General features: G+C 46.3%; 1 protein-coding gene across 3 annotated transcripts in view; it reads left to right on the forward strand.

Annotated features, from left to right (window-relative positions):
• Positions 1-13,580, forward strand: part of nova1 (NOVA alternative splicing regulator 1) — a 34,012-nt gene that overhangs the window by 3,659 nt on the left and 16,773 nt on the right. For 2 of the 3 annotated variants that reach the window (XM_076991022.1, XM_076991020.1), the window contains one exon: positions 11,137-11,280. Coding sequence is in view for 2 of the 3 variants with exons in the window: in XM_076991020.1 (XP_076847135.1) it covers positions 11,137-11,280 (144 nt within the window). In the remaining variant the exon portion in view is untranslated. The remainder of the gene's footprint in view (positions 1-11,136; positions 11,281-13,580) is intronic. The other variant, XM_076991021.1, reaches the window with a different exon arrangement.

The following is a 13,580-nucleotide window of genomic DNA, read 5'->3' on the forward strand; positions in this document are numbered from 1 at the left end:
GTTTGTGTGTGTGTGTGTGTGTGTGTGTGTGTGTATGTGTCTGTATATTGGGGTGCTCTTGATGTATATTGGGGTGCTCTTGACCCACTCCTCTCATGTGCACCAAACTCCCGTGACACGTTAACTGTGTGTGAGTGAGGGATGGAGAGTGTGTCAGTTGGTTTGGTCCAAGCCCAAATCTTGCTCATCATATTTGCGGCTGTGTTAGTTTGCTTCCCAGGCGAAATCACAGCAACAGATTGTCATATTTACCCTAGAGTGAGACACAGGGAAACCTGTTACTCTCAGCACGGCTGCACCTCACACCTCCGCTCGTTACAAACACGCCGTGCTGCAGGGTGAGCGGGAGGAAGAGGAGCAGGAGGAAGATGCCCCCCCTCCTCTGCTCTGGGTTCAGCTCTGGGTCCCAGTCTGTTTCAGATCACAGGTAACACACAAACCGCTCGCCTCCAGAAAGACTGCAAGAGTCGTCGTGGAAACGATAGTCTGCGGGCGGGGGTGCTGTGAAGTCAGCCACTGGTGAAGAGAGGAGAGTGAAGCTGTCCACCGTTTGCTTGCACTTGCCAAGGTCAAACGCCTGCGCGACTCGGGAAACAGCAGCAAAAATGAATGTAGGGTGTTGTAGAGGTGTATGTATGTAGACCCATGAGTGTATGGGTGTAGGGGGTTGGGGTTGTATGGGTATATGGGTGTAGGGGGTTGTAGAGGTGTATGTATGTAGACCCATGGGTGTAGGGGGTCGGGGTTGTATGGGTATATGGGTGTAGGGGGTTGGGGTTGTATGGGTGTAGGGGATTGGGGTTGTATGGGTATATGGGTGTAGGGGGTCGGGGTTGTATGGGTATATGGGTGTAGGGGGTTGGGGGTGTATGGGTGTAGGGGGTTGTAGAGGTGTATGTATGTAGACCCATGGGTGTAGGGGGTCGGGGTTGTATGGGTATATGGGTGTAGGGGGTTGGGGTTGTATGGGTATATGGGTGTAGGGGGTCGGGTTGTATGGGTTTATGGGTGTAGGGGGTCAGGGTTGTATGGGTATATGGGTGTAGGGGGTTTGTTGGTTGGGGGTTAGGGGTACTGGTGTATAGGGGTACTGGTGTATAGGAGTACTGAGGTGTAGGGTACTGGTGTGTAGGACTACTGGTGTTTAGTGTACTAATGTTTAGGAGTAATGAGATGTAGGGTACTGGTGTGTAGGGTAGTGGGTCTACTATAGGTCTACTGAGGTATAGGGTTGCATTAGGCATTTGAATGCAACACTACGTGAGGGTGGTGGGATGGTACAGGTCACGTGAGGGTTGTGGGATGGTACAGGTCACGTGAGGGTGGTGGGATGATGCAGGTCATGTGAGGGTTGTGGGATGATGCAGGTCACGTGAGGGTTGTGGGATGATGCAGGTCACGTGAGGGTTGTGGGATGATGCAGGTCACGTGAGGGTTGTGGGATGATGCAGGTCACGTGAGGGTTGTGGGATGATGCAGGTCACGTGAGGGTTGTGGGATGATGCAGGTCACGTGAGGGTTGTGGGATGATGCAGGTCACGTGAGGGTGGTGGGATGATGCAGGTCACGTGAGGGTTGTGGGATGGTACAGGTCACGTGAGGGTGACAGGTCACACCTCCACCTCTCACACACCTCCACCTCTCACACACCTCCACCTCTCACACACCTCCACCTCTCACACACCCCTACCTCTCACACACCTCCACCTCTCACACACCTCCACCTCTCACACACCCCTACCTCTCACACACCCCTACCTCTCACACACCCCTACCTCTCACACACCTCCACCTCTCACACACCTCCACCTCTCACACACCTCCACCTCTCACACACTCCTCCACCTCTCACACACCTCCACCTCTCACACACTCCTCCACCTCTCACACACTCCTCCACCTCTCACACACCTCCACCTCTCACACACCCCTACCTCTCACACACCCCTACCTCTCACACACCTCTACCTTTCACACACCTCCACCTTTCACACACCTCCACCTCTCACACACCCCTACCTCTCACACACCCCTACCTCTCACACACCTCCACCTCTCACACACCTCCACCTCTCACACACCTCCACCTCTCACACACCTCCACCTCTCACACACCCCTACCTCTCACACACCTCCACCTCTCACACACCTCCACCTCTCACACACCCCCACTACAATTTTCAGAGCACTTAGAACCCTATGAATCCTCTGAAGCGCTGGGTCCGTTTAACAGAGTCTGCTCTGAGTCTGCCGTGTCTCACTACCTCCTTTAGCTGCTCATGGAGACTGAGATGTGCCCTATGAGTTGTTGTGTGTCTGTGTCTGTGTTACTGCAGTTTGGTGTGTGAATCAGAGTCGTATCATTAGTTGTCAGTCAGTCGACACTGAGAGGTGGAGAAGGCTAGGGGAGTGATGTCAAAACGATGATGTAATGCATATCCCACTGCGCACCTGGACTGCTGCAAAGTGCAGGTAGGCATCTCAGCCCACTGGGGCTAAAGGCCCCGACCCACCCTTACAGACTCCCCTATGCAGACCCTCCCTTACAGACCCGCCCATCCAGACCCTCCCTTACACACTCCCCTATCCAGACCCTCCCTTACACACTCCCCTATCCAGACCCTCCCTTACAGACTCCCTTATGCAGACCCTCCCTTACACACTCCCCTATCCAGACCCGCCCATCCAGACCCTCCCTTACAGACCCGCCCATCCAGACTCTCCCTTACACACTCCCCTATCCAGACCCTCCCTTACAGACTCCCCTATCCAGACCCTCCCTTACACACTCCCCTATCCAGACCCTCCCTTACAGACTCCCTTATGCAGACCCTCCCTTACACACTCCCCTATCCAGACCCTCCCTTACAGACCCGCCCATCCAGACCCTCCCTTACAGACCCGCCCATCCAGACCCTCCCTTACACACTCCCCTATCCAGACCCTCCCTTACACACTCCCCCATCCAGACCCTCCCTTACACACTCCCCCATCCAGACCCTCCCTTACACACTCCCCTATCCAGACCCTCCCTTACACACTCCCCTATCCAGACCCTCCCTTACAGACTCCCTTATGCAGACCCTCCCTTACACACTCCCCCATCCAGACCCTCCCTTACACACTCCCCCATCCAGACCCTCCCTTACAGACTCCCCTATCCAGACCCTCCCTTACACACTCCCCTATCCAGACCCTCCCTTACACACTCCCCCATCCAGACCCTCCCTTACAGACTCCCCTATCCAGACCCTCCCTTACACACTCCCCCATCCAGACCCTCCCTTACACACTCCCCCATCCAGACCCTCCCTTACACACTCCCCCATCCAGACCCTCCCTTACACACTCCCCCATCCAGACCCTCCCTTACACACTCCCCCATCCAGACCCTCCCTTACACACTCCCCCATCCAGACCCTCCCTTACACACTCCCCTATCCAGACCCTCCCTTACAGACTCCCCTATCCAGACCCTCCCTTACAGACTCCCCCATCCTGAACTTTCTGCCGGGACTCTGCCCATGAGGGTTAAAAACGTCATTATGAGCTGCAGGCTCAAGCCAGAGGAACATCCGTTAGTGACATTTAAACCGATTATTTAATGGATGAATTTCTCAAAAGCGCAAAGTTCAGCGAGGGATATATGGAGAGAAGGAGAGAATGAAAGAGGACAAGAGAGATAGAGGTAGATATAGAGAGAATGAAAAATGGAAAGAGATAGAGTGAGAGATGGTGAAATGGAGACAGGAAGTGAGAGGAAAAGATGGTGAGAAGGAGGGAGAAATAGAGGGAGAGGGAGATATGGAGAGAGAATGTCAGCACTGCAGATAGTACCTTCAGATTTAAATTAAAGGGGAAGATGCTCTCAAGCTTCAATGAATGGACTGTATGTGTTGGGAAAATGGGGAGATTGTTTTCAACATGTGATTCTTGAATTTTCTTTTAGCATTTAAATTCTGCTGGAGTATCATCAGCGTCTGCACACAGCTGCAGTCAGGAAACATGGCTCTCTCTCTCTCTCTCTCTCTCTCACTCTCACTCTCTCTCTCCCTTTCTATCTCTCTCCCTCTCTCTCTTCCCCACTCCCTCTCTCTCTTTCTTTATCTCTGTCTTTCTCTCAATCTTCCACTCTCTCTCTATATCTCTCTATTTCTGTATTTCTGCTCTCTCTCCCACTTTCTTTCTTTTTCTTTCTTTCTTTTCTATATTCCATCCAGCTCATGTGTCTGTTGTGCATTAAGTAGCTGCTATTTACTCTCAGATGGATTATTTTGTCTGAAATTGATTATTTTTTTCTGACATGGATTGATCTTTCTTGATCAGCCTTCCTGTTCAGAAGTCAATTACATATGCCTGGGCTAGCCACATTCATCCTTGGATGGTGTCAATTAAGTTTGTCTAGATTTTCCAGATTGCCCTAGTGTTGATTAGATTTGGCTGGTTGCTCTGGTATTGATTAGCGATGCCTTCCAGCAAGGGAGAAGGACTCGCTCAAATGACCCCCTTCATGGAAGGGGAGGATTCTCAGCAGTGCCTATGTGTACTGTGCTATAAAGAGCATATGAGTTTGATTTGGAGTGTGCTATTAAGGGGGGTTGTATGTGATTTGGAATGTACCCAACTTCCTCTTTAAAGGCTATTACAATTAGGGCAGTGAATGTTTCATGAAGGTTTCCTTACCTTATAGAAACTCATGCTATTTTTTAAAATTATTACAGTTTCATGTAATTATGATGTATGATTAACCACTACATCAATTCATTGATATTCTGCTTGTGCACTATTGCTGTGCTGCTCCTCACAGAGCATGTGGCTTTAACCCTAGAAGTGAAGTACCTTAGAACTGCAAACATGTCCACACCTGAATCAATCATGCCAACACCTGAATCAATCATGCCAACACCTGAATCAAACATGTCCACACCTGAATCAAACATGTCCACACCTGAATCAAACATGCCAACACCTGAATCAAACACACCTACACCTGAATCAATCATGTCCACACCTGAATCAATCATGTCCACACCTGAATCAAACACACCTACACCTGAATCAAACACACCTACACCTGAATCAATCATGCCCACATCTGAATCAATCATGCCCACACCTGAATCAATTATGTCCACACCTGAATCAAACACACCTACACCTGAATCAAACATCCCAACACCTGAATCAATCATGTCCACCCCTGAATCAATCATGTCCACACCTGAATCAATCATGCCAAGATGTGAATCAAACATGCCCACCCCTGAATCAATCATGTCCACACCTGAATCAAACATCCCAACACCTGAATCAATCATGTCCACCCCTGAATCAATCATGTCCACACCTGAATCAATCATGTCCACACCTGAATCAATCATGTCCACCCCTGAATCAATCATGTCCACACCTGAATCAATCATGCCAAGATGTGAATCAAACATGCCCACGCCTGAATCAATCATGTCCACACCTGAATCAATCATGCCAAGATGTGAATCAAGCATGCCCACACCTGAATCAAACACACCTACACCTGAATTAAAGATGTCTACACCTGAATCAAACACACTGACTCCTGATCAAGCATGTCCAAACCTGAAATAAACACACACACACCTGAATCAACCACACACACATTCATAGGGTAGTGATGGCTACACCCCCATTCCTGACACAATACACTACAGCCCCATTCTACACACAATACACCACACCTCCATTCCTCACACAATACACCACACCCCCATTCCACACACTAATACATGCCCCATTCCTCACACAATACACCACACCCCCATTCCACACACTAATACATGCCCCATTCCTCACATAATACACCACACCCCCATTCCTCACACAATACACCACACCCCCATTCCACACACTAATACATGCCCCATTCCTCACACAATACACCACACCCCCATTCCACACACTAATACATGCCCCATTCCTCTCACAATACACCACACCCCCATTCCACACACTAATACATGCCCCATTCCTCACACAATACACCAAACCCCATTCCTCACACAATACGCCACACCCCCATTCCTCACACAATACACCACACCCCATTCCTCACACAATACGCCACACCCCATTCCACACACTAATACATGCCCCATTCCTCACACAATACACCACACCCCATTCCTCACACAATACGCCACACCCCATTCCACACACTAATACATGCCCCATTCCTCACACAATACGCCACACCCCATTCCACACACTAATACATGCCCCATTCCTCACACAATACACCAAACCCCATTCCTCACACAATACGCCACACCCCATTCCTCACACAATACACCACACCCCCATTCCTCACACAATACACCACACCCCCATTCCTCACACAATACACCACACCCCATTCCACACACTAATACATGCCCCATTCCTCACACAATACACCACACCCCCATTCCACACACTAATACATGCCCCATTCCTCACACAATACACCACACCCCCATTCCTCACACAATACACCACACCCCCATTCCTCACACAATACACCACACCCCATTCCACACACTAATACATGCCCCATTCCTCACACAATACACCACACCCCCATTCCACACACTAATACATGCCCCATTCCTCACACAATACGCCACACCCCCATTCCTCACACAATACGCCACACCCCCATTCCACACACTAATACATGCCCCATTCCTCACACAATACGCCAAACCCCATTCCTCACACAATACGCCACACCCCATTCCTCACACAATACACCACACCCCCATTCCTCACACAATACGCCACACCCCCATTCCACACACCAATACGCCACACCCCCATTCCTCACACAATACATGCCCCATTCCTGATTCTAACACACTAACTTTCATCACTACAGTAACTCCACTAACTCCCTCTCCCCAATACTTTCTCTCTCCTGCTCTCTCTTTCTTCTCAAGGCCTGTCTACTCCATCTTTTATTTATTTATTCATCTTCAGACTCTATCTCCCTCTCTATCTGCCTCTCTATCTCTCCTTCTGTCTCTATCTCCTCTATCTCTTCTCTCTCTCTCTCGTCTGCCTCTTTAATTCTTTGTCACTATTGCTTCAGTCTGCCTTTTGTCTGTCTGTATCTTTCTGTCTCTCTCTCTCTCTCTCTCTCTCTCTCTGCAGTAGTACGGGGGTCAGCTGCAGTAGATTGAGGGCAGGAGAGTGTGTGGAGCTCATCTTATCTCTCAGATTTATTACAAGCACTTGAACCAGCCTACAGATTCTGTATATGTCCCTCACTCACTCTCTCTCTCTCTCTCTCTCTCTCTCACACACACACACACACACACACACACACACACTCAATAGTTCTTCTCAGATACTAGCAGTGATGTCACAGAGGAAGTGATAGAACCAGCAGAATAAACCAACCTACAAGAAATTATTATATAACTAACAGAATAAACAGTGATGTCATAGAAGAAGCAATAGAATAACCAGTGATGTCACAGAGGAAGGAATAGAACCAATAGAATGACCAGTGATGTTATAGAGAAAACTGTACAATCAAAAATTGCACAATCATTGCTGTTACAAAAGAACTGATCAGTTCATTGGAAAGACCTTTATTTGCATACATTTGCACAGAAAAACTGACTGTATGTATGTATTTTAGGAACAGAGGCAAATTGTGTCTCTGCAGTCATTAACATTAACAGTTCATGTTCATGAAAATGAGCTTGGTAATTTTATAGTAATGAATTTGAGCAGCAGTTTTTCTTTTTAACTGTGGAATCTGGTTTAACTAATCCAATCGGTTTCAATAGCAGCGTCTCTGTTAAATCATTCAACAACACTTACCTTTTTATTCTTACACTTGTATGGGTCTTTTTAGAACCTGCTTCCAGATTAAAGCCAACTGCTAGGGGATACACTGTATGTATCTGCATTATCCATCTTAGTGTGGGTTTAATCTTAGTCTGTATGTGTAAAAACAATCCAGGACAGGTTTCAGTGTGTCACACTCGCATTGTCTGTATTTCATCAACAGATTTCTGTATCTTGCGGGTGTTCTACACTGTGTCTTCAGTTCTCTTCCTCAGCTGTCTATAGCTGTGTGTGTGTGTGTGTGTGTGTGTGTGTGTGTGTGTGTGTGTGTTAGGGTGTGTGTGTGAGAGTATGTGTGTGTTTGTGTGATTGGTTGAATCCTACAGGACAAATCTGAAGATCGAACCTCTGTATGTTGCAGTTCCTTCTGCCACCCAGTCAATTATACAGCAGTGTAATACTGACTACTGATACTACTGATACTACTGATAAAGTCATGGTCTGGAGGTTAGGGAACTGGTGTTGTGACCCGTTCAATTCCTAGGCTCTAGGCCACGACTGAAGTGCCCTTGAGCATGGCACTTAACCCCACGCATTGGGCACGTGTGCACCACAGCCCCCTAGTGATCACTAGTGTGTATGTGTGTTCTCACGGCACAGATGGGTAAATGCGGAGGACAAATTTTGATTAGGGGCAAAATCACAATTGACAAATATGGCACATTATCATTGGTTCAACCGGTTAGAAAACAACCAAAACTGAAAGAATGACACGAAATAAGGAAAAGAAAAGAAAAAAAGATGTTATGATGTTACACACAGTTACACAGATGTGTTATGATGTTACACACATTGTTGAACACTGGTTCAGTTTTCCTGCTCTAGTGTGTGATGGGAAATGTGTGTCTGGATTTCCAGCTTAATTCATAACTTGGGCAGAGTCTCAGTGTTTGCTCAAAGTGAGCGTCACACGGCATTAAGGGATCCTGTGATGCTTCCTGGGTGTCTCACTCTCTCTTCCTTGGATTTGAAAGTCCAGACCAAGGTGCCCTCACCCACAGACCTGCTGTTCCAGCGGGTGTTGGGTTGACTGTATGACCGTTTGTGTGTGTGTGTGTACATATGCGCATGTGTGTCTCATTATGTACGTGTGTGTTTTTGCATACCTGCGTATATGTCTGTGTGTGTGGTGGAGGGGAGGGGTTGTGATGGTGAGGATAAATTTAGCCTTGTGCCAGCCCGAAGCAGGTCACTCTCCTCGGTGAGAGGGAATAAAAGTGGGACAGTAACAGAAATCGTGTGAAATGGGCAGAGTGCTAGGATGACAGAGAGAAGAGAGAGAGGAGATAGAGAAAGAGGAAAGTAGGGATAGAAGGAAGTAGGGAGAGAAGGAGGTAGAGAATGAGGGAGGGAGAAGGAGAGACAGGGCAATAATTATGTAGAAATGAGCAGGGATGTGCTGTCAGAGTAAAGCACGATTTCCTGCTGTAAGTTCTTCATAGTTTCACACCAGGATCTTTCTGCTCGGGACACTGAGCCTGTGGGGTGTCATGACTGCTAGCTGCATAGTGATGCAGTGGAGTTCAGTTCAGTGTGGTCGTAGCAAAAATATATAATGATACTGATACTATTACTGTTACTGTTACTATTACTGATACTGTTACTGATACTATTACTGATACTGTTACTGATACTGTGACTGTTACTGATACTGTTACTGATACTGACACTATTACTGATACTGTTACTGTTACTGATACTATTACTGATACTGTGACTGTTACTGATACTGTTACTTTGACTGATACTGTTACTGATACTGTTACTGATACTGACACTGTTGCTGATACTATTACTGTTACTGATACTGTTACTAATACTGTTACTGATACTATTACTGATACTGTTACTGATACTGATACTATTACTGATACTGTTACTGTTACTGATACTATTACTGATACTGTTACTGTGACTGTTACTGATACTGTTACTTTGACTGATACTGTTACTGATACTGACACTGTTGCTGATACTATTACTGTTACTGATACTGTTACCGTTACTAATACTGTTACTGATACTGATTCTAATATTGTTACTGATACTGATAGTGACACTGTTGCTGATACTGTTACTGATACTATAACTGTTACAGATACTGTTACTGATGCTGTTACTGATGCTAGTAATGCTGTTCTGTTACTGATTCTAATATGATTTACTGATCTCTAATATTTTTACTGAGAGTGGTACTGTTACTATTATTGTTACTGGTACTGGTACTGTTACTGGTTATTGACCAGTCAGGGTTGCAGGGGTTATAGAGAGATTGATCCTCCTGTATTGGTCCTGAACTGTGCTGTTCTATCATGCCTAGCATGATGTATTATTACATGTCTACTGTGTTGTGATACATTTGCATGTAGATGGGCATGTTTTAAAGCTGGAGTTGCACTGAGGTGGGTTTTCTGTAGGCGTGTAGTGTCCGACCGTGGTCGTGTAATATGCAGATGGCTTTAGGCTTGTGGGTTAGTCTGTATTGGTCCCAAACACTGTTTCCATGAGCTATTTACAACCACTTTATCCAACACTTTTGAGAGAAAGGTCAACTTACAGATGAGTCTTTAATTTACACAGTTCATGGAATCAAGATCTGTTTTTGAGAGCTGGCTACACCACTGGTAACATAAAAGTCATGGGGCAGTCATGGCCTGGTGGTAGGGAACTGGTCTTGTGACCGGAGGGTCGTGGGTTCGATTCCCAAACCTGAGGCCATGACTGAGGTGCCCTTGAGCAAGGCACCTAACCCCAACTGCTCCCCGGGCGCCAGGCTAGGGCTGCCCACCGCTCTGGGCACATGTGATCCACAGCCCCCTAATAATCACTAGTGTGTGTGTGTTCTAACTGCAAAGATGGGTTAAAAGTGGAGGACAAATTTAGATTGTTGTGTAAAAATCACAATTGACAAAATATGGCACATTTACAATTTACATTTACATTTATTTACAAAACAACCTGAACTAAGAGAGAGATTCTGAATGTGAATTCTAACATAATCGACATGGTCTATGTGACCTGCACTTCACTTCTTATCTCATTACCATCAGTTAACTTCTTTGAATTGCCGTTGCCATGACAATGTGTTAAATTTTAGTTTTGAATAATCATGTTTGTTATTGTGTGTGTGTGTGTATGTGGTGGGGTGTATGTTTGTGTGTCTGTGTGTTTATGTGTATGTGTGTGTGTCTGTGTGTGGTGGGGTGTTGTGTGTGTGTGTGTGTGTGTGTGTGTGTGTGTGTGTGTGTGTGTGTGTGTGTGTAGAAGAGGGTGAGTACTTTCTGAAAGTTCTGATCCCCAGTTACGCTGCCGGGTCCATAATTGGTAAAGGAGGACAGACTATAGTTCAACTCCAGAAGGAAACAGGGGCCACCATTAAACTGTCCAAATCTAAAGATTTCTACCCAGGTAAGACATGTACAACACACACCATGTACAGATGTATGTACTGTATATATAAAATGATTATATATGTATATCTCTAAACACATGTATTCACACGCTTATCTCTAAGGCCTCATGCTTCTCCATGGATACCTACAAGTTTAAATACTCTGTAGATGGACTGAGCAGCCCATTAGGCTGAAGTCAAATGGGTTTGCAAACAGCCCTAAAGACTGGTGTGATGGGTCTGCAAACAGCCCTAAAGACTGGTGTGATGGGTCTGCAAACAGCCCTAAAGACTGGTGTGATGGGTCTGCAAACAGCCCTAAAGACGGGTGTGATGGGTCTGCAAACAGCCCTAAAGACTGGTGTGATGGGTCTGCAAACAGCCCTAAAGACTGGTGTGATGGGTCTGCAAACAGCCCTAAAGACAGGTGTGATGGGTCTGCAAACAGCCCTAAAGACAGGTGTGATGGGTCTGCAAACAGCCCTAAAGACTGGTGTGATGGGTCTGCAAACAGCCCTAAAGACTGGTGTGACGCAGCATCATAGATACGTCTGTAGCAATGAGCAGCAACAAAAGTAATTTCAACAAACAAAAGTAGTGTGCATCTGTACACAAACACACACACACACACACACAGAAAGGGGGAGGTAGAGATTGTTATTCAGGTTTTGGATAGAGAAATTGAGTAATATGTTAAAACATGCTCCCATTGCTCCCTAACCCCTAACCCTAACCCCTAACCCTAAGAAATTATTAAATTATCAGTGTAAATAGTTATTTACTCACATCTCCATGAAATCTGACATTCTGAAATTAATTATAACATTTTATTTTCTTTAGTTGTTGTTGTTGTTTGAGGCACCTACCAGTGTTAGGGTTAGATCTACCAGTGTTACGATTAGACCTACCAGTGTTAGGGTTAGACCTAGGGGCAGTTAGATAGGGGCAGTCATGGCCTGGTAGTAGGGAACTGGTCTTGTGACCGGAGGGTCGTGGGTTCGACTCCCAGACCTGAGGCCATGACTGAGGTGCCCTTGAGCAAGGCACCTAACCCCAACTGCTCCCCGGGCGCCGGGCTAAGGCTGCCCACCGCTCTGGGCACGTGTGATCCACAGCCCCCTAGTAATCACTAGTGTGTGTGTGTGTGTGTGTGTGTGTGTGTGTGTGTGTGTGTGTGTGTGTTCTAACTGCACAGATTGGTAAACGCGCAGGACAAATTTCGATTGCGGTGAAAAATCACAATTGACAAAAGTTGGCACGTTTGCATTTACATTTTTTTTACATTTACCTACCAGGTTTAGACCTACCAGTGTTAGAGTCAGGGTTAGGGTTAGGGTTTTTTGGCTTACAATTACCTATTCAAAGAAGCCCCTTTATGTAGTATAGTGTACCCACATACACTCTCTCTCTCTCTCTTTCTCACACACACACACACACACACACACACACACACACACACACACACACACACACACACACATACATACATATACAAAGAATTAGAACAGTTTCTTCCATCACTCACATCGCTGTGGGGATTCAGTGTATGAAAGTGTCTGTACACACCCTCAGAAAAAATCAGCAATAAGCTGTCACGGTGAGGCGGCCCCCTACCGGCCGCCTCTGTCCACAGCGGCTGCTGCTGTTGTTGTCTGGTGACGTCATGTGCATCCCTCAGGTGGACGGAGCCCGTGATCCGTCTCACCTGAGGGTCGTTTGTTTGCCTATATATGTCTTGTCTTTGTACCAGTTGACCGCTGGTCATTATATCCTTAATTTGGAGCTAATGCACGGGTTTTTGGTTTGCACACTTCTATTAAACCATCCTTTTCCCCTGAGACTTGGCGTGATCGCTTCCTTTTCGTTGCTCACACTGCCCGTCACATAAGCTCCATAGACACCTACAACAAAGCACATAGAAAACACATACACACACATACATACAAACACACACACACGTTAAAATAAGTAAAAAATAAATAAAACTGGAAATAATGCTACATGATAGGTACAATGTTTCAGTACCTACAAAACAACGTCTTATCTGAACCAAACGCCTGGTTAAATAAGTTTTTATCTTAGATTAAAACATCCAGCATTAGAAGTCTTCTAGTATCTTCCCACAGCTGGTTCCATTTAGCTGGTTCCTCTTCTTGTTTAGTTCTTACCTTTGGCAGAACTAACTGATTAGTTCTTAGTGACCTAAGATTTCTGCCTGGCTCATAGCTCTGCAGCATGTCAGATAGATACACTGGTCCTACACCATTAAGAGATTTATAGACCAGTAGTAACACCTTATAGTCTATCCTGTATTGTA

The sequence above is a fragment of the Brachyhypopomus gauderio genome, unplaced genomic scaffold (assembly GCF_052324685.1).
Source record: "Brachyhypopomus gauderio isolate BG-103 unplaced genomic scaffold, BGAUD_0.2 sc80, whole genome shotgun sequence".
NCBI lineage: Eukaryota > Metazoa > Chordata > Actinopteri > Gymnotiformes > Hypopomidae > Brachyhypopomus > Brachyhypopomus gauderio.